This window comes from Ciconia boyciana, chromosome 4 (assembly GCF_034638445.1).
Source record: "Ciconia boyciana chromosome 4, ASM3463844v1, whole genome shotgun sequence".
Classification (NCBI taxonomy): domain Eukaryota; kingdom Metazoa; phylum Chordata; class Aves; order Ciconiiformes; family Ciconiidae; genus Ciconia; species Ciconia boyciana.
In genome coordinates, this window is record NC_132937.1 from 27,309,720 (window position 1) to 27,335,572 (window position 25,853).

At 45.6% G+C, this 25,853-nt stretch overlaps 1 protein-coding gene across 4 annotated transcripts in view; it reads right to left on the reverse strand.

Moving 5' to 3' along the window:
- DCC (DCC netrin 1 receptor) overlaps positions 1 to 25,853 on the reverse strand; it is a 618,393-nt gene that overhangs the window by 140,544 nt on the left and 451,996 nt on the right. For all 4 annotated transcript variants that reach the window (XM_072860253.1, XM_072860252.1, XM_072860251.1 and 1 more), the window contains 3 exons: positions 23,837 to 23,985; positions 22,459 to 22,597; positions 11,107 to 11,156 (listed from right to left, as the gene is read on the reverse strand). In XM_072860253.1, coding sequence (XP_072716354.1) covers positions 11,107 to 11,156; positions 22,459 to 22,597; positions 23,837 to 23,985 — 338 coding nt within the window. The remainder of the gene's footprint in view (positions 1 to 11,106; positions 11,157 to 22,458; positions 22,598 to 23,836; positions 23,986 to 25,853) is intronic.

Sequence of the window (25,853 nt, forward strand, 5' to 3'; positions counted from 1 at the left end):
GCCAGGAAGCTGGAGCAGCACTGGATGCCAAAAGCAAGTCCGACCCCCGTCGTGGTTGTGTTCTGGTATGGTTTTTTTTCCATTTGGCCTTGCCTGTGTTCAGATGCTCGGTCTTATTTGTCTCTTCAGCTGTAATAGGAGCGTTACTCTCTTTTACAACCCTGCTGTTCTTTTTTTTCTTTTAATTGCAAGATGTTCCCTAGTCAAAACAATTACAGAAAAGGCATTAGAGCACAGAGGACTAAATAACAAAGAAAACCAAAGAAAGCAATGTGGAATAAAATCTGGCAGTATTGCAAAATTAAAACAGAGCGAACCAGAATTAGAGATGAGTGAATTATTTACAGTGAGTAATTTGTCTTCCTGTCTGCTCGCAAACGAGGAAAAGTTTGTTGTTTCCTCCAAATCGGTCAAGAAATCTGAACAAAACACGTTTCTTTGCGATTCCCTTATACGCAATATATAGGCTGATGGAAATTCTTTCTATAGGTGACCTAGCATGACGTCTGCTTCTTATGGGGCAAGCATGGAAGCATTTTGATGGTGACAACTTGGATGGCTACATTTAGAGTCTGGTTTCTACCGGATAATGTCGTGGGCACAGAAACGGCGCGAAAGCACGGTGCACACCATACGGCCGTACGGGGAAGAGCAAGCCACTCGCTCGATCATGGTAAATAATATCGATAACATTTTGCTCCGAGACATAACGAGCACTTTGAAAGCTCAGTGCAATTCTGGAAGGCGATTAAATCCCTAATTCAAGGCCAAATCGTAACAGGGATCAGAAAGCTAACACGGCCAAAAATATTGTGAAGATGCTTACGTAACTTCCAAATGCAAGAGAACTTTATCAAGCTCCAAATTTTGGAAAGAGAAAGTAGGGCGCTGCCATAGACAGATGGAACCCACCGACAAAATTAAACCTTTTCTCCTAAATCAGCTGGGATTAAAACACAGACCTACCAGCTCCCAGTTCTCAACTAAAAGCATCGCTTCTTTACATTAGGTTTAAATCTTTTTGCTGGGAAGAGAGGCAGCTCTGCTAAGTTCAGTCGCTTTGTCTGATACTAAAAACAATGTTGTGCTTACCGGGACTAACATTATGCTGCTAATTTTCACGGAACGTATTTATAAATGAATAAACTGTTTACCGCAACACAGCAAATTAAGGAGAAATATATTTAGGAACAGATTTGCACTGCTTTGGTTGTTATGATTATAAATTATTTTGTCAGTCTAACTGCCTAATTGCAAAAGGATAAGGATCTCTTAAGGGAGCAAAAGTAAATATTAGAACAACTGAAGGATGTGCAGCATCCAAACGCGTCTCCTGGCAGGGACGGCGGCTTCTGTGCCAACCTGCTTACGGGTTTTGAGGAACTTCTGACAACACAAAGACCCTCATGAAGCGAAGGGATTTTTTGGGAGGATCTGAATCCGTCTATGTCTGCGTGAAGAAGAGAGCGGAGCCGGAGCTGCGAACTGCACGCCCCTGGAAGAGCATGAGACAGACAGATCGCCACGGGACAGACTGAAGAGTGGCCACAGCACCAGAAAAAACTCTTTATTGTCTCAGCAGTTTTCTTAGGTATCGTTTTTTTCCGCTCCTACTCTCCAGCCCAGGCAGTAATCGGCTGAGTGAACTTGGAGGTTTTTACAACGACAAGAAATGGGAAAGCCCTGCTCAAGGCTGGAGTTTTACTGACCGGGTAAACACTAGATTGCGAAGAAAACCACCCTTCACTTGCTCAAAGGGAATAGTGCAGGTTAAAAATATTTTTTCCGGATAGAAACGCAAAGCAGACGGCTTTCCCAGTTCAACGGGCATCAAACACGCTTTCTCCTTCCACTTTGGATGGAGCCTGTGACGGCCAAGTGCGTGGTCACAGTACTTCAACGCCTACGAGTGAAAATTACTTTTTGGCACCACCCTAAACCAAAGATAAACTTTTAATCTCTCATTAGGACTAGAAGCCTCATAATCAAAAAATACCGCTGTATAGGTCTCAAGGAAAAATCCCGATCTACTCTGACCGAAACCATTGCTCTGTGTACGTCGCATGGCGAAGGCAGAGTTTTCAACCAGATGAGCTGCGTTAACGTTAGGTACAACTGCATGGAACATTGGAAATAGCTGTCTTCAGTCCCCTACCAAACTGTGCTAAAGTTTAACAAAAAAACCCCCAAAACGACCCAAAAACGAATTACATTTTTGTGATTCAGGAAAATAACTGGTTTTTTTTTTTTTTGTAAATATCCTGGAACTTATTCTTTACTTGTAATCTAGAAGTGAAGTCTATTCTTCGGGGTGTATTTGTTTGTTCGTTTTTTTAGTATTTAGTGCCCTTCTTGATACCATGACTCTTAACTGTGCCATGGTATTGAGTACGATATTAGAGGATACCACGGTGTCATGGTATCCTCTAATCCGTAGATGTAAAATTAAAATATAAAAACATGAAATGCAATACAAAGATACCGTGCATTTTTAGTAAATATGAACTGTAGCAAACCAGCCTCCTCCCAGGATACAGGAAAAGAGGCAAAAGTCGCACAGGAGGAAGTGTAAAGAATTACCAAGATAAGACAGGGAACCATGACGGCTGGGAGTCCGGAGGGAAGGACCAGAAGCTGTCAAACTGCTGGTTCAGCATCACCCAGATGCCTCTGGCCGCCCAACACATCACTGCAGTCAGGGACAACCGCCTAGAGGCATGCTAGATAACAATTTTAATAATATTTTCTTGATCTCAAGCTTCTAGGTAGAGCAGCCGCAATCATTTCCCCGGGTCAGTAGGCTGAATATTTTTGCTACTGTTTATATCCCTTTGTGATCAGCGAAGTTTGACTCAGCAGCTTTCCACGCTGCTCACGTTAGAAGGGATATTGGTACTTTAACGGTGTTTTAACCTGGTAGCTTTGTTTATTTCCAAATTCTGTTGTCTCGAGCATGGAAAAGAAAATCCCAGCATTTAGCCCAGCATCTCCTTCCTCTTGGCTTTGGGTCGGAGGCACCAGGGGCAGAGCAGCACCCGCTGTCTGCTCCCCTGCCCATTCCTCCTGACCTTGTCTTTCTCCTTCCCTAGTCTTTTTATGGTTTCTCTCAGAGACACCCAGGAACACAGAGCTCTACTAATCAGTGTCATAGCTCATTAATTTGCTTTATTGGTCTCTGGGTAAACCTCTCGTGCTACACTGCTCAGAAGCTACTGAGTCTTTATCATTAAGAAATAACTGCCCAAAGCTCCTACTCTGCGTGTTGCCTGGGTGCATTAAGTGGCTTAATAGTATCTCTAAATTTATCTTAAATGGAAAGGTGGCCAGAACATTCATCACCTTGAACGAGGTTTAATCAAATCCCATAACATAATGAATCTGTCCAGTTTTGACACCATAACCTTTGAGAGTTTATACGCACTCAGCAGTGAGGTGTCGGAGGTGGACGATACCCTTAAAGTGCAACCAAAAAATCATCGTCCTATTCAAGATAAATAGCTCTTTGCACTGGCGCGAGGCAAGCGTTTTGAAGCGCGCAATTATAACGCTTTCTCGATAACGATGTATCTTGCAGTAGGATGAGTTCAGGGGATATTTTCTAAGAGAATGCCCCACAAAGAGTTTGGGTCTCAGAAACATGTATAATTAAAAGTGAGCATCAGAAGGTATTGATCTACAAGTTTCAGCCCATTTTCTCCTTTTAAAGGTTAAGCTCAATGCTCGTTTCTATCCTTTCCTATATAAGTAATAGACTTAAAGGTTAAAGAGCTCTTTCTCTGTGGTCTTCTCCATCAGTAATATATTTAAAGGTTACATACATTGTTTCTGGAGGACACGTCTCTAAATAGTGGTGACAGTCATTTTGATTATACTTTTTGGTTCTTTTAAACTACTTCTTTGATATCAGTTCCTTTATGAGGAATCCAATCACGATTTCCAGTTCACAGCTCATCTTCTCCTACAGCCACAACATTTACGTATAGCCGAGAGCTTCGGTCTCCACAGTGCTTTAGAAATATTAGCGAATTCAATAAATTACTATGTTTTTCACACTTTGCAAATACCATGTTAAAATCCAGCTTAACTACCCTGCTGTTCCTCCACCCTTGCCACGAAATGCCCGACAGAAATATCTCAGGGCAGCCTTGTGCACAGGGTTAGCCCAAGAAAGCACTTAAACTTATTACTGGGCTGTCAGTGCTGCTGAGCTCTCCTGGCTTTTTCATACTTATCGACTCGCTATCCCTGCTGGCAGGCATTTTTGGTGAATGGTATTGAAGGTGCAGTTTGTTTAACAACATAACCTACCAGTTCTACTACCTCAATTTTTCCCAAAAGAAACTGTACCGCCAGAAGGACTGTTTTGTTACGTGTAAGCGTCTCATCGCTTCGTAATTTTGTTAGCATTTCACGCTTTGAAAAAGTGTTTCAGGTCTCAGTCTTTCTGTCTGTAAAATGGGATAACTGCTCCTCCCAGCAGGCTGGACAACTGCTGCGCTTCGGGTCCAGAACGGGTTTCTGCTCCTAGCAAGTCCGTAGCTGTGAAACTCGGCACCCGACACGACTGGAGCTGAAGGATGGATTGGGGCTTTGCGAACCTTGCCCGCGGGGCCGGAGGGGAGGCACGGAGGGGCTCTCCATCAGCCCCCCCAGTTGGAAGGGAGACAGCTCCTCTACCCCAGGCCAGACCATTGCACGCCCTGCTGCTTTCTTAGGCAGTTTTAAACTTCATTGGCCAGAGAAGGGGTAGACTAGTCTTAGAATTGACTAGGGGTAAGAAAAGAGTAGGGGCAGACTAGAATTAGAATAGAATTAGAATTAGAATAGAATTAGAATAGAAATAGAATAGAAATAGAATAGAATTAGAGTATTTTCAGCTGGAAGGGACCTACAACTATCATCTAGTCCAACGGCCTGACCACTTCAGGGCTGACCAAAAGTTAAAGCACGTTATTAAGGGCATTGTCCAACTGCCTCTTGAACACTGACAGGCTTGGGGCATCGACCACCTCTCCAGGAAGCCTGTTCCAGGGTTTGACCACCCTCTCGGTATAGAAATGCGTCCTCATGTCCAGTCTGAGCATTACGAATAATGGTCATTCAGGGGAAAAACACTTCCCACGCCAACCAAACGTTCTGCATGTGATAAAAGACCCTGACCGGAATATATCGCACCTATTTCAAGCAGTCTGCCCAGCCTTAAAAGAAACACTCTCTCTTGATATTGCTTTATCGTAAAGGGCCCAATCCATCCTCATCCTCCAGTGAGCCACTGGCACTACACCGGGATGATGTACAGCTCCGCAACAATTCCTCTGAAGGTTTAGGATGCATTTATAGCACATTTTAATGTACATTTAGTAGCAGAGCAATTTTAAGCAGCTGAGTTAAATGCAATCTGACAGAATGGTTGATCTCTTTGGCCGTGCTGGAGTGTATCGCTTGCCGTCAGTGCAAAGCAGCCTCCAGACCCAGATGCCAAGCAATGAAAAAAATTATTTTTTTTTTTGCAGTGGCAACATCTGGCTCCTGCGCGCCTCACGTCTGTCACGGAGCATCCCAAGGCAAGTCTCCTCGCGTCTGCGTCCTTCTCAACAGCAGAAATCAATGTGGGGACCAAAATCAGAGGCGGAGGAGGAGAAACCTAATGCAATTTTACTCTGACAGCTTAAAAAAAGTGAAGGCTTTGTTCCCCAGACCGTCAAAGAGCTGATAATTTGGTGATGACTTCAATTTGGAGACCGCTAAAGGTTTTCCAGCTGAGTGGCAGACCTACGTGTAGGTGATGTCAAACTCCAGGCAAGAGGCTTGTTTCCTTTAGGTCCCATCAGCAGATCCTCTCTGGCCACAGCCTGGCAACTATGGGTTAATTTAAAAGGTCCCATAGGTGAGCGCCTATGAGAGCAGGCAGCCAGATGCCTAACTTTAAGTGCCTACATCCTTTGGAGAAAATAATTCAGAAAAAGGAGAGAGAAACCACATAAAAAAGCCAATGCGATTTAAAAAAGTATAGCTGGCTCCGAAGTACCTGTCTCCCCTAAGATATTCTGCGGCACTTATCACCTTAGGCGCTGTTCTTCATTACAAAACGCAAAGACGTTTGAACATAATTAAAAACTGAGTTCGCTGACGTGCCGCTGACCAATCTGCCCTTGTCTGGGCCGATCCCAAAGTCAAGCTCAGCCTTAGGCCAACCAGCCACGATTAAACCCCCGGCCCGCTGGGCTCGGGCTTGATTAGCTGCTCTGCTGCTGGCAGCGAGTCGCTCTGCTCTATGCCCCCCCCCCCCCAAAAAAAAATAAAAATCACAGCCTCATGTTTAACTCATTCAACTCTCCAAAAATTTTCGGTCCAATGGCAGAAACACCTTGCAGCCCCAAGCGGGTCAAAGCTGCCGTGAATACGGAGCATTTCCAGAAGGCAGGTATCTGCGTGCTTAAGTAGCGTGAAATTAAGTGATTTGTTAGGGGGGGAGGTCCTGATACCCACTAGCCTACCCCTTCTGAGAGTAAAACGTATTCTCCATAGCTGCAGAGACTTTGCTAGGAATAACTGACCACATGAGGTAAAAAGAAGAGGAGAGTTTTGCTCGGCGAATGTTAAACCATACAATTATTCGCACGGGAAAAAGCTACGGATAATACTCAGCAAAGCAAATCTGGAATTCAAGTCTACGATCCAGAGCTATTGCTAGCTTAAGCCACCTTCTCCTTTGTTAAATTCGATACAAACCCCTGTATTTTATTAATGTGAACTAATGATGAAGATAACTCCTCCTGCAGTTTATTTATAGGACTTTTAAAAATCTCATAACCAGCACAAACTTTGATTTGCGGTATGATTCTGCAAACATTATGGGCCATAATGACTGTGAAGGGGTTTTTTTATGCATAGATACACACGCACACAAAAGAAATAGCAAAAAACCAGGTTCGTTACTTATCTTTTAACCTTCCCCAGGAGAACGTTAGCGGTTACGTTCTCAGAGCCCTAAATGTCCCATGAAAAATCTGACCCCAGAAGCAATCCCTATTCATCAAAATGGAACTACATCCCTGGATTAAATCACTCCTAAGTATGACCAAAGGAATTTTGCTTCTAACAGTTAGTTACATTTATTTCTTCACTCTTCTCTGTATCTGAAAATGGGAAGAAGAAATAAAGTTTACGTGCAGTTTTAATTGGATAAATCTGATAGCTATTTATGCGCTTGCTAATTAGCAACATGTCTCTAAAAAATTACAGAAATTAAACACACACCAACATTTAAAGGAAGGAAGTAAAGAAATACATAAATAGTCACAAACAGTTGCCTTCACGCCGGTGCTGGAAAAGGGTGGAAAAAAGAAGCTCAAAGGAAGAATAAAGTCTCCTCAAATACAAGAGAAAATGAGCAAACTCTCAGCTTCAGAGCTCACAGCCCCCAGCTGGGCTGTCGCAGAAATCATACGCCAGCTCAAAAGAGCTCAGATCCATCGGATCTCCCCCAAAAGAAGAAGATCTTTTGTTGTTGTTGTTGTTCTCACAGCCTCAGCAAAGTGCAGATCTCCTTGTTCTCTTTAACTGGTTGACGTGTAAAGAAAAAACCCAACGTTATCTTTTAAAATAGCTAACTTGCGAGAATTAGTTTAGCTTAGAATTGCAGGTCTTATGCTTTTTTTTGTTTTCTAAAAGCCTGCTATCAAAATGTTTCCCCTTTTTGACCTCCTCTGCTGATTAAAAATTGGGAATTGTCACATTGTTTCTGCCAGAAGGAGAAGCCGTTGATGGAGATATTTCTTGGATGAAAACTCTCATCGCCGATTAAGCATTGTGCACGTCCTTTTCCTTAAGCAAAGGAGGATATTTTCAAACAAAAGCAATCCGAAAGAAATCTCTTATTTTTTTTATTAGAAACCATCCACGTTCTGAAAAAGCGAGGACAAAACAAGGGCTGCGTTCAGTTTTCGCGGTGAATTTGGTTGACGCACAGAATTTAACGCCAGCGCAGCCATTTGTAGACGCGCACGTCCGTGCCCCTCCCATCGCTCCGCTCTTTTGCTAAACTACCCGCCGCACGCGCCTAACTTACGCGCGAAGAAAATCCACAACGACCTCAAATTATGCACAAAGTTTTGCAATTAAACATCTTTCATTAAATTAACTCGTGGTCATTTAGTCCCAAGAGGCCAGTTGTGGTTCTTTCTAAAAACCAGCCAACATCGATCGCCGATCTCGAATTCAAACTCCGCGCAAGCACCCTATGCATTTTGCCAGCTTCTGATATCGAATTGCCCGCTTATTTGTCTCAGCCACTTCTGGGTTGCAATTTAGAGTGAAATCTCTTTTAGGCAGGGAACTGTATTTCTGTCACGGTCCTCACCATTATCAACTCTGATCTGACCGAGGTCCCCAGTCCCAGAACACCATCAATATTAAGCAATAATCATGATAATAGTAATTCATATCAAGCATCTTCCATTTGCTTGGCCATCTCCGTTATGTTATTAAATTAATAGAGCTGCCACCACCAAAGAAAAATAGGATAAAGAGAGAAATCTTATTAAACTAGAGATAAAATTTTAAACAACTCTGGGAACTGCCAAGGCCAGCCTTTGGGCTCTTCTGTGCACCACTCAAATGCAGTTAGCAAACTACGAGGGTTAGTTATTTGTTTTGATTTAATCAGTTTGTGAATTAGAAGTGTTTAATCAAATTAATTCTGACTGCTGCCAAGACAGAAGAAAAGCAAGAACACGGTAAAAAAAAAGGACTGCGGAAATACAATATTCTGGGTTATTGCAGCCGTTTGCAAGAGCGGGAGACTGCGTATAGCTCTTTACAACGTCAGGAGTTTAGTCGTGCCTCAACCGCAAATGCCACAGGAGTTGTACTGCAAAGGAATGGGCAAAGGTATTCTGGGGTATGGTCTTTGAGGCCGATTCTTCTGCTTGAAAAACCTTTTTATTCCTTAAGATTGCAGGGGGTCTAGTTCCTTTTGGTATTTGTTGTTCCAAATTACCTTGATGTTACTAGTTAAATTCTATTCAAGCTTGATTAAGATTTGCTGGCATACGTGGGTATCTGTACTTTTCCGATGTCCGCATTACCTGTAGGATACAGCCCCAAAGAGTCCCAAATGGTTCCACATCTCTTGTTCTCCCTGATAAAGATCCCCATTTCATACATACGCCCTTAAAATACCTTTTTACACAGTATTGACACCTTGTTACCTATTATGTCACGCATGGTGCCAACTTGAGAGCTTAGAAAGTGATACTCTGCACGGCGAGTGTCACTTGGAAGGGCCCAGAGCTTCACCTTGGAAGGGCTCAGAGCTCCACCTTGGAAGGGCTCAGAGCTCCCTCTGAGCAGATGATGTGTTTTGGAACGGAGGTAAAAGCAGACTCCAGCTGCCCACGGCCACCCTTGCCTCAATCTACGGGCGACGGAGAAGTCCTCGATGGAGAAGTCCTCGAGGTGCTGCTCGAGGCGATGGAGAAGACCCCTTGATGGAGGGGTCCTCGAGCATGACCCCTGGTGTAGTTCTCCAGCACTCACACTTGGTCACAGAGAGGAAGACTAAGGCATTTCTTTTGCCTATCACGAAACAGCAGCCCTGCATGACGCAGTTGAGCCAAACACTGAGATTAACATATAAATCCATCTTTTTCCAACACAGCACTTATATCTGCAAATTAATACCTCGCCAAGGCTTCCAACACTTAACACTCTGTGATTAGGAACGAACCGACGACCTCTGACGATGGTGGATAGGGGCGAGATTTACGCAGAGCCCATCCTTTCTTATCCCATCTGTATAAACCATCTCTAAGTACCGATAATGCAATAATACCTCTTAGGGCAGGAGCATCCCCACACCATCCCGTGCAGCATTGTACCCTGCAGCTTGTTTTCTATTTTTGCTCTAAGTACTTTAAATGTAAATGATCACCCACAAAAGGTCACAAAACATGATCAGCTGCTCTGTGACATTTTCTCTCGAGAATAAGCAAGAAAAAGTAAACAGAAAGGGCTGGAAGAAGATGTGCCAAGATATCAGTGCCCTTTGGGCGCTAAGCGTAAGAGGAATTTAAAAGGAACGGGAGCTGGGTGTATTTAAAAAAAAAATAATCAGAATATATGTTTGATGTCATGAAAACGAGCAGTGGAAGAGAAAGATCAAACTGACAGGTACTCGGTGTTTCCAGCAAATCAAGGATTATATAAATGTTCCTTAAACTGCAGTTTATCCTCGTCAGTGAGCTTGGGACTCCTATTCCTTGGTAGCTGTGCAAATGGAAATCTCCAAAGATCCAAGGGGACACCCTGACAGGATGCTACGGGTGGGGTTTTTTGTGCTTTTCTTTCCCGCTCTGAAGTGTGAGCTTTTCCATGGCCTATCATTGACATCAGCTACAGAATAAAAGCTTGGGTAGTTCCAGTAAATGGCAGGAATGAATACAAAGAAAAGAAATAATCTAAAAAATTTTCAGAATATATTCAGCAATAGCACTCAATAAGTAGTAAGCATAATTAACACGTATTACGTACGATATTATATCATGAAATAATATCAACCTACTTCATCGGTGACGTGTTAAGACTTTTTAAGAAGGAAAGTACTGGATTTAAGAAAAGAAACGCACCTTTCAGGAGAAAACAAATATATTTGTTGGAATAAGCAAGATTACAACAGACCTACCTGCACGAGGTGCGTATAACCCGCCAATAAAATATTTCTTTCCCACACCTCCTTTCCCCCAGGAACAGCTCTGCTTCTCATTATTCCCTGAGATTGTTCCATTTAATCAAAGCGCAGTTAGGTTTATTGCAGATGTTAATCTGCAATCAGGGAACAGCTTCTGCTTGTTCGCCTAACTTTAAGTGATAGCACGGTTGGTGAAGCCTCTCTGGGAAAATCACTGCTTCTCTCTCATATATTTTTTTCTGGGGGGGGTGTTCAGTTCTTATTTTAACGTGATCTCCCAGACGAGTGAAGGGAACCTTCTGCGAGGAGCAGATTGGGTCTCTTTGATTATGAAAAAGCTACGCAAAGCAGGGCTACCTACGCAAATAATACCCGTGATCGCCGGCCATGAGACGCTGAGCACGTGGCAGACTTACCCTGGAGTTAACCACTTCCAAGGAGACGTTCTGAGGCATGGCGCTGGGCACTGAAAGGGAAGAAAAACAGAAAGAAATGGGAAATATGGCCATTACCGTCTCAGTCAGAATAGGTTACATCAAATCCTTCTCTCGTTGGAAAGAAAAGAGTGCAGCTTTTACACCTAGTTTATAATCTGATCACAACCGTGCAGCTAATCCAGGTGGCACTTCAGAGGTCCCCCAGGGAGAGAAAAACCAAACGCATCTGTTCATTTCTTCCCATTTTTGATAGACCTATTAGTAAGCCCTTTAAACAGCCAGTCAGCAGGCTCCCTGCAGCGAGACCAACTACTTGAATTCAGTTATTTGTTATAAACTTGGTCAGAAATAAACAAGAACGTGCTGCAATTTCTCTGGCTTTTTTTCTTTTATTAACGTGCATTTCAGAATATATATTATATACAAAGCAGGGTATTCCTTTCTCAGTGGCACCAGTGCATCTCTTTCTATAAGGATGCCTAAGGGGGAAAAGAGAAAAGAAACTTTGTCTTTAGATGTTATTTAAAAACCAGTGTTTTACATTAAGGAACTACGTGTCGTACATAATACAATTCGTACCTGGTTTTATACAACTAAACTTTGTTATATCTATTCCGATAAATATACTTTAATCCTTAAATGGGACTAATAGCGGTTCAACACATGGTCTTGCAAAGATGCCTCGCGAGGCATTAATGAGAGGGTCTGGCACCCATAGCTTTAAATAAAACAAATGCTTCCGACTCACGGTCCCCCACAACATCCTTCTCTCTAAATTGGAGAGACATGGATTTGACGGGTGGACCGTTCAGCAGATGAGGAATCGGTTGGCTGGTCACATCCAGAGGGTAGTGGTCAACGGCTCAATGTCCAGATGGAGATCGGTGATGAGTGGTGTCCCTCTGGGGTCCGTACTGGGACCTGTGCTGTTCAGTATTTTCAGGAATGACATTGACAGCAAGATCAAGTGCATCCTCAGCAAGTTTGCAGATGACACCAACCTGAGTGGTGCAGTTGACATGCCGGAAGGACGGGATGTCATCCAGAGGGACTTGGACAAGCTGGAGAAGTGGGCCTGTGTGAACCTCATGAGGTTCAACAAGGTCAAGTGCAGGGTCCTACACCTGGGTCGGGGCAATCCTCGGTTTCAATACAGGCTGGGGGATGATGCGATGCAGAGCAGCCCTGTGGAAAATGACTTGGGGGTACTGGTGGACGAAAAGCTGGACGTGAGCCGACAATGTGCGCTCGCAGCCCAGCCAACCATATCCTGGGCTGCATCCAGAGCAGCGTGGCCAGAAGGGCGAGGGAGGGGATTCTGCTCCTCTACTCTGCTCTGGTGAGACCCCCCCTGGGGTACTGCGTCCAGCTCTGGGGTCCTCAGCACAAGAAGGACATGGAGCTGTTGGAGCGGGTCCAGAGGAGGCCATGAAGATGACCCGAGGGCTGGAGCACCTCTCCTGCGAGGACAGGCTGAGAGAGTTGGAGTTGTTCAGCCTGGAGAAGAGAAGGCTCCAGGGAGACCTTAGAGCAGCCTTTCAGTACTTAAAGGGGGCCTATAGGAAAGACGGGGACAGACTTTTTAGCAGGGCCTGTTGTGACAGGACAAGGAGCAATGGTTTTAAACTAAGGGAGGGCAGATTTAGACTGGATTTAAGAAAGAAATTTTTTACAATGAGGGTGGTGAGGCACTGGAGCGGGTTGCCCAGAGAGGTGGTAGATGCCCCATCCCTGGAAACATTCAAGGTCAGGTTGGACGGGGCTCTGAGCAACCTGATGTAGTTGGAGATGTCCCTGCTCTTGCAGGGGGGTTGGACGAGATGACCTTCAAAGGTCCCTTCCCACCCAAACCATTCCATGATTCTATGACTCAAGGGGGTTTTTTCCATCTTAAAAGTTCCTTTAATCTCATGCTCTCTCTAGCTGCATTCATAGGAAAAACCTGTATGGTGCACTTTGATTTATCCCATCCATCCTGCCGGCTCCCTCCTTGTAAAGGATCGGGCTCGCAGTGCCGAGACCCAGCGTGGATACCGGTGAACGCTCAGCATCTGCATGGCTGGACGGGCCATTAGCAACTAACTATTTACTGACAAATTTCTGCCTGTTTTCCACTGCATCTCTATATTTGCTTCCAATACGCTTGTACAACAATGGTTCAAATTCCTCCAGCTGATGGCAAATATTAATTCAACCGCTGAGGAGCCAAGAGCTTTAAAAATAAGTTCCTAGTTGGTGATGCATCAACTGCCTGACGTGAACCTCAAGCTTCATTTTCCTTTCAGAGAAAGAATGCCTGCCTGCTAACCTGGGCTACCGAAGAGTTGAAAAGCAGAGATGTAGTTCATGCTTACAGGAAGGTGGCCCTGAATTTGGCAAGAAAGAGCTGAAAAAGGATCATGGTGAATACCCAATGTAAGAACAGTTTGCAATGCGATGTATTCGGGAAAAAGAGAAAATGATTTTTCAGCCTACAGGTATGAATATATCAAGTCAAAGCAAAGTTGTTTAAACCATTTTTATGATATTAAGGAGAACACTAGGGCAAAATCATTCTCATTGCAGTTGTCCACACAGTTGAATTGGTTCAGCAAAGATCTACAAGCATGACCTGAGACCTGAAAGATGACAGAGAGCAAATAAATTAATTTTATTTAAACAAACGTAGTGTTAAGAAGTGCTTGGATTATTATCTGTTGTTATCTGAAGGAGGGAGGACTTCTGGCTGCAGAGAATAATTTAATAGGCGAAGAGCTACGAGCTGGAATCCATCTACGCTAGAAACCAGGCATACTTTTCTTAACTTCTTCAGTCTTCACTGAAAATTGCTGTCTAGGAGTGCGGGACACACATCACCAAGCAAAATGTATACCTAAGTATTTCTGCAAATCACTTATTCTGGCCAAAACTTTCACCAGAATGAACTGGTGACATTCTATGTACTGTATAGAGGTGGACATAAGTGGGGATATTGTCTGTATTGCCTCTAGGTATTGCCTCTATAGATAGTCTATATGGTCCATACAAGCTGCCAGCTGTGGCAGATGGAGATGATCAGCGCAGAGCGGCTCAACATCAGCGCTCTGGAAGAGGCAGGCTGCCTCTATAGTGAGGAATTGTCCTGGTTTCAGCTGGGATAGAGTTAATTTTCTTTATAGTGGCTGGTGTGGGGCTATGTTTTGGATTTGTGCTGAAAACAGTGTTGATAGCACAGAGATGTTTTAGTTGTTGCTGCACTGGTCAAGGACTTCTCAGCTTCCCCTGCTCTGCCAGGTGCAGAAGAAGCTGGGAGGGGACACAGCCAGGACAGTTGATCCAAACTGCCCAAAGGGCTATTCCAGACCATATGGCATCATGCTCAGTATATAAAGCTGGGGAAGAAGAAGGAAGGGGGCACATTCGGAGTGACAGCATTTGTCTTCCCAAGTCACCATTGTGCATGCTGGAGCCCTGCTGTCCTGGAGATGGCTGAACCCCTGCCTGCCCATGGGAAGGAGTGAAGGAATTCCTTGGTTTGCTTTGCTTGCGTGCGCGGCTTTTGCTTTCCCTATTAAACTGTCTTTGTCTCAACCCAGGAGTTTTCTCACTTTTACCCTTCCAATTCTCTCCCCCTTCCTATTGTGGGGGGAGTGAGCGAGCAGCTGGGTGGGCTTAGTTGCTGGCTGGGGTTAAACCACAACAGGAATCATCTCTGACCTTAACATCTATGAATCTCTAAATAACGCAATAGGCACCGATATGATGAGAAACACCCTTGCGCAGTCACTAACTGAAAAGATCGCGGGAAGCTGTAGAAATGTTACTTCCCCCAGATTATATGAAGACAGCTCTTCCACCGGACTCCGTCTAGTCACGTCTACGGTCAATAAAACAAATCCCCAAAGTGCAGCACTTTGTAGCATCCTCAGTGCATGCTGCTATTTAAGGATTTAAGTCAGTCAGAGTCAAGGCGTTTGTCAGCGCTCATAAGAAAATAGTATTTTAAAAACAGGCGACAAAAGAGCAAAAGTAACAATAGCTAAACAGGAGGGTCCTGCTGGCAGCAAAGTCCCACATTAATATCGTCGTCCTTCACGAAGGCTCTGTGGATCATAAAAAGGAAAAAAAAAAAAAGAAAAAATTGCATTTGACTCCAAAGAATCTGAAAACTCAGGTTGTTTGGAGGCAGAGGTACAGCAAAGTGAGTGACGAGGAACACAGAAACTATTCCGCAGGTTGGGGATCCCACGTCACAGAGATTCGCTGTTGGAAAAGATCCAGGGTAAGCAATAGCCTGCGTCGGCTGGGAGTTCCTGAAAACGGCAGCTGAGCCTCCGGACTCTTTCGCTAGTCCTGCCACAGTTGGATTTGAAGGTATGTGCTCAAGGAATAGAGAAAACGGACTTGACGTCGTGCATTTTAACCACCCAGACCTGCCCCTCCATCAGAGCGGGCGGTCGAGGCGGGGGGGACGCGAGCATCCTCGGCTGCGGGACCCGAGCCCCGCTCTCAGCTCTGCCCCGACCTGCCGGGGCTCCGCACGCACAGTGTTTCCCTGTTCAGTCTCTTTTTCTCTCTCCAGATTAGCAGCTTTTAGAAACGAGGTGGTTTCTCTAGCGCAGGGACTCGTCTTTATTATTTCCGTACTGCCCGCGACAACGCAAAGTTGATCTAAGGCATTGCTGCTGCAACAGCACCGGCAGCAGCAAACAGTACATGAAATATCTCATCGCCCTTAATACAGAGGAGATGTCGCTGCTCACACTCCCCTCGTTTTGAAAAAATATCAGAGAGAAAACCGTCGCTGTGATGTACTGGGTATTGCAAGGAAAAAGAAAACGGAGGTATTTTTGGACATTTCTGAATTAGCCGGATCTGGCGAACGCCGCTATCTCCCAGAAAAGCCTGTTCTTGCTGGAGAAGATTTGCTCCTGTTTTTGAGCAAGTCAGAGCCGCTCAGAGCCCCGGGTTCTCAAACGTGATTCCTCCTTTCTCTCCCCTCCCTCGTGGGCAGCGAAGGCTCATCGTGACGGTTAGCCATTGCCACCTTAAACCTTTCCCTCTCAGTACCGACCTTCAGGTTTTATTGCTACTACGTATTATTCCCCTACCAGACAAACTTCTCTTCGTTTTCCTTTTTTTGTTTTTTTTTTTTTTACTATTTGTTTGTCTTTCTACTATTTGCCTTATTTCTCTTTGGTCAACGCTTGGCATACTTCCCAATTTTGTTGCATACATGAACATAATCGATGCACTCCTCGTCTTTCCTTCCTCATCTTCAATCAAAACGAGAAATAAATCCAGAGCCGACCCACCATCGAACTCAATCACTTCCACAGCAACCCTGGCTGTCTTTATTCCTCGCTCGCTGTTCGGGCACGGAGACGTTTTGCTTTACCAAATCGGAGACCCCGAATTAATATCTCGGGTTGCACAGCAATCAGCGAGCTCCCCTGGCAAGCCCAGCGAGATTACAATTACTTCCTCCAGCTTTATATCTTGATCAAATAAAGAAATTGGATGCACCTGGTAAAATTTGCGGGGTTTTGTTTATTATTCACAGCTTAATTATACCATGAGAAATGAGAGCAGAACTCGTTTTACCTAGCGTTCGCTATGCGATAAGCAATGAACGGAGACAGACGCATCCAGGGGTAACTCGGCCCCTTCTGTCTCGTCACGGGGTGACTCGGCGGTGGAAGAAGCCTTGAAGATACCACGGGAGCCTTGCTGCCTGCCTTGGACCAGGTGTCTAAGGATAGGTGAGATGAGCCTCGCTGCTGGTTTGGCTTTCTAAAAAAAGAAACTTTGGGTTTCTTTTTTTAATTGCGGGAGTTTCCAGATCCTTTTCTTTTGTAAAGTGATGAGGAAAACTTGTGTTGCTCTGAAGACATGGCTTTACGTAAACATTTAATCGCACCCTGCTGCTTTCTGTATATGGGAATATCTTTTTTATTCTTTTTCTTTTCCCTCAGGTTTTGAACTGTTTGTGTTCCCCTTTCTGTTTGACTTCAATTACTCTTGCGAAGCTATCACCTTCTAGAACAGATGCAGGTACTAAACCAGCTTTTCCTGCCCAGAAAATTCCTTGGCCCTTAGTAGCTAAAATTTGATTTAGAGCAGGAACATTTCAAATGCTGTTATGTAGCTAATAAATCAGATGTGCTGTTTCATGCTTATCTCCTGCTCGGTACAGCAAACCAGCGTTGTCCTCTGGGGTTCTTCTTACAAACTTGTTGCACAGCATCCCCGCAGATCAGCACCTTGCCAAAAAAATATAGCTTTAATGGGGATGTCTTGATGGGACGTCCTGATGGGACGCCTTGATGGGACATCTTGATGGGAAGAAGGTTCATATGGCAAGGTACTCAGGTTTGTTGTTGGGTTTTTTTTCTCTTTTCTATCTAGTGAAATTAAAAAAAATACATATTTTCAGCCTCGCCCGTCAGATGAATCCATGTCCTTTGTGGCTTTGCTGTGTGTTTGTTGTTCTTTAGTTGTAGAGCAGAAGGGTCCAGAAGGAATGAGAGGGCTGAGCAAGCCCCCGAGTACTTCCCTGCAGCACCGAAAGCACCCGGGTCCCCAGGCTGCTCTTCTGGGAGAGGCACTAACCCGGGACAGCGAGCCGGGAGGCAAGAGGACCAGATCCAGGTCCCCGATCCAATAAAGACAGAAACGTGTAGGCCAGGTAAGCGAGCCTTGCTGGTGCTGGCACGAGCTCCAGCCACCAAACCTTCCCATGGTCGTTTCGTTACAACCTGCACCTTTCCCCGATAGGTTTCAGGGCTGACACACCAAAAAATATTTTGCATCAGGAAGCTCCTGTGTAATTCTTGCAGGGGGAGAGGAGGAGGAGGAGGAGGGAAATGGCCCAGTGCTTCTTCCAAAGAGATAAAGATGGATTGGGGAATGGGGGAGGAATTTGCTATACCAAGAGGTTGGGCTACTCGGTCCCCAGCTGGGTCGCGGCCTCGACACCGTTCACCTCCGGTAAATCCACGTGCGTGGCTCCGAGCGACGGGGCTTTGCTCACGCTCACATAAACGCCCTCGCAGCCAACGCGTTCCTCCTCGCCCTGCTCTGGGCTCCCGTGCAAACACAGGGACGGCGACCGACATCTGAAAAACTTCATAGGCTGTCTCCTGTGTCTATCTGAACTTCAATCTTCAATTTTTACTTAAAAAAAAAAAAGCATTCATATTATAATTATGGATATAAATTATATTTAAATCAAGTACTCAGGAAGCATGAAATAAGACTGTCTGCCAATTGCTGGGATTAAATGCATTTTGATAAATTCATGAGCATGATAGCTCAAAGCATTTCTGAAATGGCATGCAGCTTGGCCAAATACTATCTGAGCTGTATTTTAAACTGAAAATTAAGCATTAAAGATACAGGATGTTCCTTGATCTGGTGAATGCTGTCTGGGGTCTGTTAGCTCCTGCAGCTGGAGATGCCACACTAAATCCCTTTGATTGGGGTGCATTTCTCAGACTATAGATTACATCCCAGGGCTTCATGGAAAATTTCTGCCTACAGACCTGCAGGAACTAATCGTACAGGCTTGCTTTCTTTTTTTTCTTTTTTTTTTTTTTTTTGTGTAGCTACATACCGTATCGTATGCCATACAGCAAAGGATTGGCCTGGAAAAAATAACCAGCTCAAGCACGCCCACTCTCAAGAGGAAGGCAGACTTAAGAACGGTCCTGTCATTTCTACAAGAGGAAAGGAAAGGCAGACCAATCTTCAGGACTTTTCTCCCATTTTTGACATTTACTTCTGTTTCAAACCAGCTTTCAGAAAAGCAGCGTGGGAGTCGCTGCCCTTCGAGAGCATCCCGGCTCCTTGCTCGGGGTCTGCCCTCCAGGTTGGGCTACCAACGCGAAAATAAACCGCCAGAGACTGCACGGACCGTGATGCGAAGACGACATGAAGCAAAGAGCGACGGGAGCCGGTCGTGACAAGCAAGGTGCTCCTCGTTATGGTTTCGTCCGGCGGCAAAAGCACCGGGAAGGAGCCGGGAAAGGTGGCCAGCTCCTGTCCCTCCGACTGATGAAGCTGCCAAATCTCAATTTAAGCTGGAGGATGGGTTGCAATCCAAAAAACATCGCGGGGCAGCCTGGGGAGCTGCTCTCCTCCGTGGGGAGGGTGGTGGCAGGGGACGCAGGAACAAAACCTGCCCAAAGCCCAGATGTGTACATGGGCAACTACAGGCTTTCTCCTTCCTTTATCTCTCACCTATAAACCAGGACGGATTAAATGTCTCTCCTCTACGTAGGCTGTTAGCTCGCCCATGCAGGAGCTTTTTCTTGCTGTTTTACTGTGCAACCTTCTAGCAGAAAGGACCTTAACCCCGGGAAAGGTCTCTGCGTGGTACCATAAAAGGAGAAATTGCAGAAAGTTTCGGTGCTGCAGACTTGCTCCCTCCATTGCCTCCTTTCCTTCTAGCTAGGACCGATGCCACCGTCACCCAGGCTCGGCCAAAGCCAGGCTCGCGCTGCGGCCCTTTGGCTGCTCCTCTTCAGGCAAGAGGCCAAAGCGGTTTCAGGCAGAGCCAGAATAAAGAGGATGAAACGATATTCTAAAGGGATTTTCTGTTCCTTTACACCTGCTCCAAAAAAGCAGAGGAAGGCCGGGAAGGCTGCAGCCAACTGACTTCTTTGCAGAACAGCCTTTTGCTTAGATAAAAAGAAAAACCATCTTCTTCCAGACTCCCGAAACAAGGGCACCTACGCACACTCCTGTTTTCTGGAATAGTCTCATGCAAACCTTCTCGTTAGCAATGATTTTTGTTCGCAGACAGGTGAAGCGTCTGAAACACTGGTGGAGGCTAATTTTCAGACTCATGAATAACAATCTTTCCCTTTCTCACTTACGGTGACATTTAAAACCAAAGTGGAGTACAGGGCCGCAGTTCTACACTTCACAGTGTGAATTAAATCTACATACATTATGCAAAATATTCATTTTCACTTGTTTTCCTTTTGTTTTTATAATTATAAGTGTGAAGTAATTTATTCTGCCAAGATCCAGCCTGTATTACAATGGAAAACTGAATTTGCTGGGTAGACATAAGTAGCACTTGAAAAAAATATTGCAGAGGTGTCAAAAGGAAAATCACAGCGCCAACCGAGCCGGGAGTTTCGTGGATGAATCCCACTGAAGATACGGCCCGGAATAAAGCAGATTAAAACAGTGCTGGGGGTCAGCAGCTCCCTCGCTCGGGGTTCCCCACACCCCCGGCGCTCTTCGAGGGGTCTGTTTTAGAGGCTCCCAACAGCTCTCCTCCAGTGCCCTTCATCGAGATGCCTATTTATTTCTGAATTAAACTTAGGGCAGACTGGGTCAGCCTTTCTAAGATGAAAGCGCTGCTCCTCCTGACCCCTCGGCTGAAGCCCCCTCTTTTCAGACCATGCTTTCCCCACCACTGCTCCTCCAGAGGTCAAGGAGACCTGGGGGGACCTGCAGAGCACAAGGTAATTCGGGGTGGCAGCAACTCCAGCGGCAGCGGGAGGATGCGAGCCGGGAGCATCGCTTCCAGAGGAGATGTCACCAACTCACACGTGACCCAGGGCCACCTGCAGAAGGGCTCTATACTGTAGATACGCCAACCAAATACAAGAGCTTCTCCAGTGCGTCATACCCCTCCTCTGCTGATTTCCTCCCGCACCTACACAGCTTCTACTAAAGCTGTCCAGAAATTGGTATTTTTAGTTGACCAGCTGTAGCATTCAGAAGCAACCGGGTTACCAGACAGACCAAAAATTGCCGTTCTTAACCTCATACAAATTTTCAGCTCTTTTGGGTGGAATAACAAGGGAGAGTTAGCAACTTTGTAATAAAATTTGGGGAGGCTTAGACCGGATATTAGGAAATTTTACTTCACGGAAAGGGTTGTCCAGCACTGGAAGAGGCTGCCCAGGGCAGTGGTGGAGTCCCCATCCCTGGAGGTATTTAAAAGCCGTTTGGATGAGGTGCTTAGGGACATGGTGTAGTGGTGGGCTGGGCAGTGTTAGGTTTATGGTTGGACTTGATGATCTTAAAGGTCTTTTCCAACCTATACCATTCTGTGATTCTGTGAAAATCATCTAAATACTTGGAAATATGAAGGGATAAATCTCAGTCACCCTGGTTCTCCATTCAATTTTTTTTTTTTTTCTCTAGCATCAATCTACAGCACGGAAAGGAACAAGAGAGAAATTTTAATGCGACTGACGTGCATGCTAGGTCCTGTTTCCAAATGTGCTCATTAGCACAGGTTACCTGCTACGCTTCCGAGGGGAGAAAGGCCCAGCAAGTTGAACATACCTAGCTGAAGCCCAAGGCAACATATTTCTTGCCTACTCCCTGATTTTATACTCTCATGTAAAAGTAAAAGTTTTTTTTCCCATGAAAAGGACCTTGAATTAGTGATCCAAACCCAGGGCCACCCAAACTCCCACGCCTTGCTTTATTAGCGTGAATGCAAAAGAAGTTTTTGGAATTTTTATCAGAAGGAAAAGTACCCATTTATAAATTTCACTTTAAAAGCTTAGTTAACACCTCTTTTGTCATTTTTAAATAAAATGTTGCTATGGAAAAAAAAAAACCTCTTGCTGTGGGGCTCAGTCAGGAGCTGGCACAGCCCCGAAGCCTCTGGAGCCTGTCTCTGGTCTGGCTTCTGCTTTCTGAACTCTCACCAACCCTGCTGAAAGAATTTTTCCTTCATTTTTAATGTTTTTATGCTCTTGTAGCCCAAATGAATCCAACGAAGTTATTCCTGTTTTAGCCAGGTGTGGGGATCAGGCTCAGTGACTTCCAGCAGAGTCAGGCGTGGAGGAGTTTTGTGATATCAGACACAACTAAGTGCTTCCGAATGCAAAATAAAATTCAATTTATCGCCCGGAGCTTGCGAGCCGCAGGAGCACGGCGTGAGCTCGGGGAGGGGTGACAGTGCAGCCGCTGCGACGAGCAGAGATTGAAGCCCTGGCACATTTGCTATCCCTGTCTTGAAAGCACAAGGAAAACCCAGGCAGTTGGCTCTTCAAATGCAGCGGTAATAAAAATAGCTTCTATTGAAAAGCTGAAAGGATATACCTGTGCCTCAGTTAAAGAGAAAATAAGGAGAGAAGTACACTACCCTCATCACTAGACACAGGAATAACGAACCGAACCGATTATCCTCGGAGACGAACACCAGCTCAGAGGGTACCACTGCAGGCAGGTACTCTGATTTCTGTCCCGCGCGTTCAATAACCTCCTCGCTTCATTGCTGCCTCTTCCGAAATACGGTGGCAGGAGAAAAAGTCTGACGACTGCAACCGAGAGACGCAACCGGCCCACCCCGGGGACCCCTCCGTCCCCACTCACCATCCGAAAGCGTGGTGAGCGTCACATCCTCGGTGGAGACGCCGGGGCCGTAGCGGTTGTAGGCGAGGAAGCGCAGGGTGTACTCGGTGAACTTCTTCAGCCCCTCCAGCCGGTAGGAGAGCCCGTCCACCTCCACGTTCTAGCACACAGAGACGATAAACCAAGGGGAAAACGTGACAGCCAGCGCCACGGCCGTGCCGAGGGCTGAGCGGATTAGAGGCGAGCTTTTCACTCTTTGAGAAGCAGGGCTAAATCCTTATTTCAGCTGATAGAAAAGGCAATTTGTAGCCGAGCGCCTTGTTACAGCTCGGTTCTCGACACTCGTCCGCAGCCCTGCCCACGGCTTCGGGACGGAGGGGATTTCAGCACCTCAGAGTTGTGTTTAGTTACTCAGGGCGCAGGAGAAAAGGGGGTTTTTCTTTGGTTAAGCCAGTTGCTGCCACTCCCACAAGTACATGATAGGGAAAGAAGAAAATAAAGGCAAAGACTCAAAGGGGAATTTTGGAGAAAAGACCGAGTAAAATAAAGCAAGCACAGGAAAAACGGGGACGGTATAAAAGTTCCCGTAAGATTACTGAAGCACCTGCCACGACACTGCCGACGCCTGTGATTATCATGTGCTATCAGGCCAGAAAAAAAGACGTCTCCGCTTTCTTCCCTGCCCCATTCTTTGCTAAAAACCTATTCAGGCCATACCTCAGAGCTCATCTCCACTGCTGCTGCTGCACTCCTATCAAATATTGGTTATTAAATGGCCAGCGGGAAGTATCTGAGAAGTTTGCAGTCTGCAGAAAGCAAGCTTGCTTGTTTGCCACTCGAAAGCACGTGCTCGGGGCAGAGTTAGGAGCGCAATTAAGTGCACAGCATCAACACCAATTTTTACCACGAGTATCTGTCCGTCTGGAGAGAAAATGCATCATTTCGAGCCTGGCTGCGTATTATTTTACCCTCCTACTTGAAAGGAGTTACAAGAAGCAACTAAAAACAGACAGTCTCCAAAGACCACAAGCACAAACTGCTGTTCACGTGTTGATGGTTTTGCACAATGTAAAAATTTAATTTTGCACCAATTAAAGACCCCTGCAGGGTCTTTAAATGCTCTTTTGCGTTATTCTGAAATTCCAGCGTAAAGCTGAAGAATGGTTCATATAGAACAGGCTGCCTTTTCTACCTCCTCAACCCATTTTGATACCGGTGAACATTTATTTCGCTTGATTTGCTCTTTTATCACCGGGCTGCGCAACGTTTAACTACCCTGGAGGATTAAGCTGTAAAACCTCTCCCTTTGAGCCTTTCCAGTGCTCTAAAGACCTGCAGATGCCTACACCAAATATCTCCCTTTCACAGGGAGAGCAGAGCCGCTCCGCTCACCACTCACCTGCTCTCTTCCAGTCGCCGTCTCCGTACAGAAGAGCCTGTAGCCTTGAACGGGGCCGTTTGCGTAGGCAGGAGGATCCCAGGAGACGAGAATCGAGGTAGGTGAGGTAGACACAGCCCGTAGGTTTTCCACTGGCCCGGGAACTTGCACTGCACGGAAAGGAAAGGACAGCGTGAAAGCCCCGTTCCCGCATCACCCACCACCGCACCCCGGCCCCCGACATGCGGCACGACCCAGCCCAGGACACAGCTCCGAGAGATGCCTATAACAGCACTGTACACCTCAGAAACTCCAGACTAAATACAAAAGAGATGATAAACCCATGGAAAACACACTGCGGAAAGCCCGTTGCAGGTTTAGCACCATGAATACATGACATACTGAAAAGGGTTGTTCCATCTAGGCTACGTCTCTGTAGCCTTCGACTCAGAGGATGGACTTCATCTGAAAATTGAATTTCTGGGAAATAACGAGCACAAATATCTAACGCACGCGACAGATGCATTTACCTTGCGGTAGCAGGAAATCGGAGACACGTAAATCTGATCATCCAAGGCCAGGTCTAGCTAAGGACTGCCATCAGAGGAACCAGGAGAAAAACCCGCAGGCGAACACCAACACACAACCCGACACAACCAAAGTCATCTCATAAACACATTAACTGCGAGCTTAAAGTTGCCTTCATGTGAGGCACCGCTTAGTTGCGCGTGTTTCTGTCCCAGCTCTGTATGTACCTGCTTGATGCTATTACATTATAAATTGATTTGGTGCACCGCAGCAGGCTTTGGTTTCTTTTAGCAAGCAATCAGCCTTCAAAATCCCTCTCCTAGCTTCTCCTCATACCATTTGCACCTACTGTGCACGTGTACCTGTTTACGCTCTCTGTTTAAACTCCTTTACACATTACTCCCTCTTATTTTAGCTGCCTGAGGGACCACAGATGATGGCTGAGGTGAAGCTTTAAGGACGCTCCTTGGCACGCTCTAACGAACGAGGGAGCCCACAAAGGCTGGGCTCCAGGCTGGTATCCCCCCGTTTCGCAGCGCCGTGAGACCGTTCCTGCAAAGTCACAGGAACCCGGTAGCACGGAGCAAGGCGATGGATTTCGCCAGAAGACATCATACAGCTCTTTACATAAAGCCCTGCTTTGAGCAGGGGTTGGACTGGAGACGTCTCATCACCTGCAAACCCTAATTTACCCTTAAAAGTTAAGCCTCAGTAGTATAAGCTCCAATATGAATATGCAGTCCCAGTTCTGCTCTTAAATAATATTCCTGCGCTTGCACGGTGCCCAGCACTTACAGAAATGACAGGGCTGTAAACAAGCTCATCTTATAAACCAAATAACGACGATAAAAGCGTTAAAACATCCCATCCTTGAAACTATTAGCTGGTTTGACTAGTTCTGAAAATACAGAGGTTTGCAATGGGTTCAGCCTTAAGTAGAGATCATTTGACATGCAAAATGTAGATTGCCTTGACACCAGATCACGCTGGTGGGTGAAGAAGCACACAACTCCTCTTCAAATGAGAACACAAAATAATCCCTTATAATTGTTAGGGAAACTGTACTAGGGTCACCTTTTGTTATACAGACTATCTTAAAATGCTCCAATTTCACTCTGAATGCCAATTGTCAAATATCAACCGCATCACGCTTTTGGCTGTCAGCTTAAATGGCTTATTAAAACAAAAGAGCTAAAAAAGCTTAATAAACTCCTGTAACTACCAGCAGTACCGGAAAATCACTCCCTGCACGTCTCTGCGGGCCCTAAGCCCAGCGACAAGCGATGTTTGGAGACGAGGCTATTGTCGCGGAGGAAGTGAGAGTGCATTTCACTCATAATAGAGAAGTAAAAATATACTTTATTGATATAGAACAGGGAGTTAACGAAGTTCAATGCGACAGTGTTTTAACCAGATTCGATGGCGAGGCACACTTGATTATTTACTGCATAGAGGACAGGGTCAGACAAAGCTGTCAGGGAGAGCCTCCCGTTGAGTCGGGAGGTTCGGA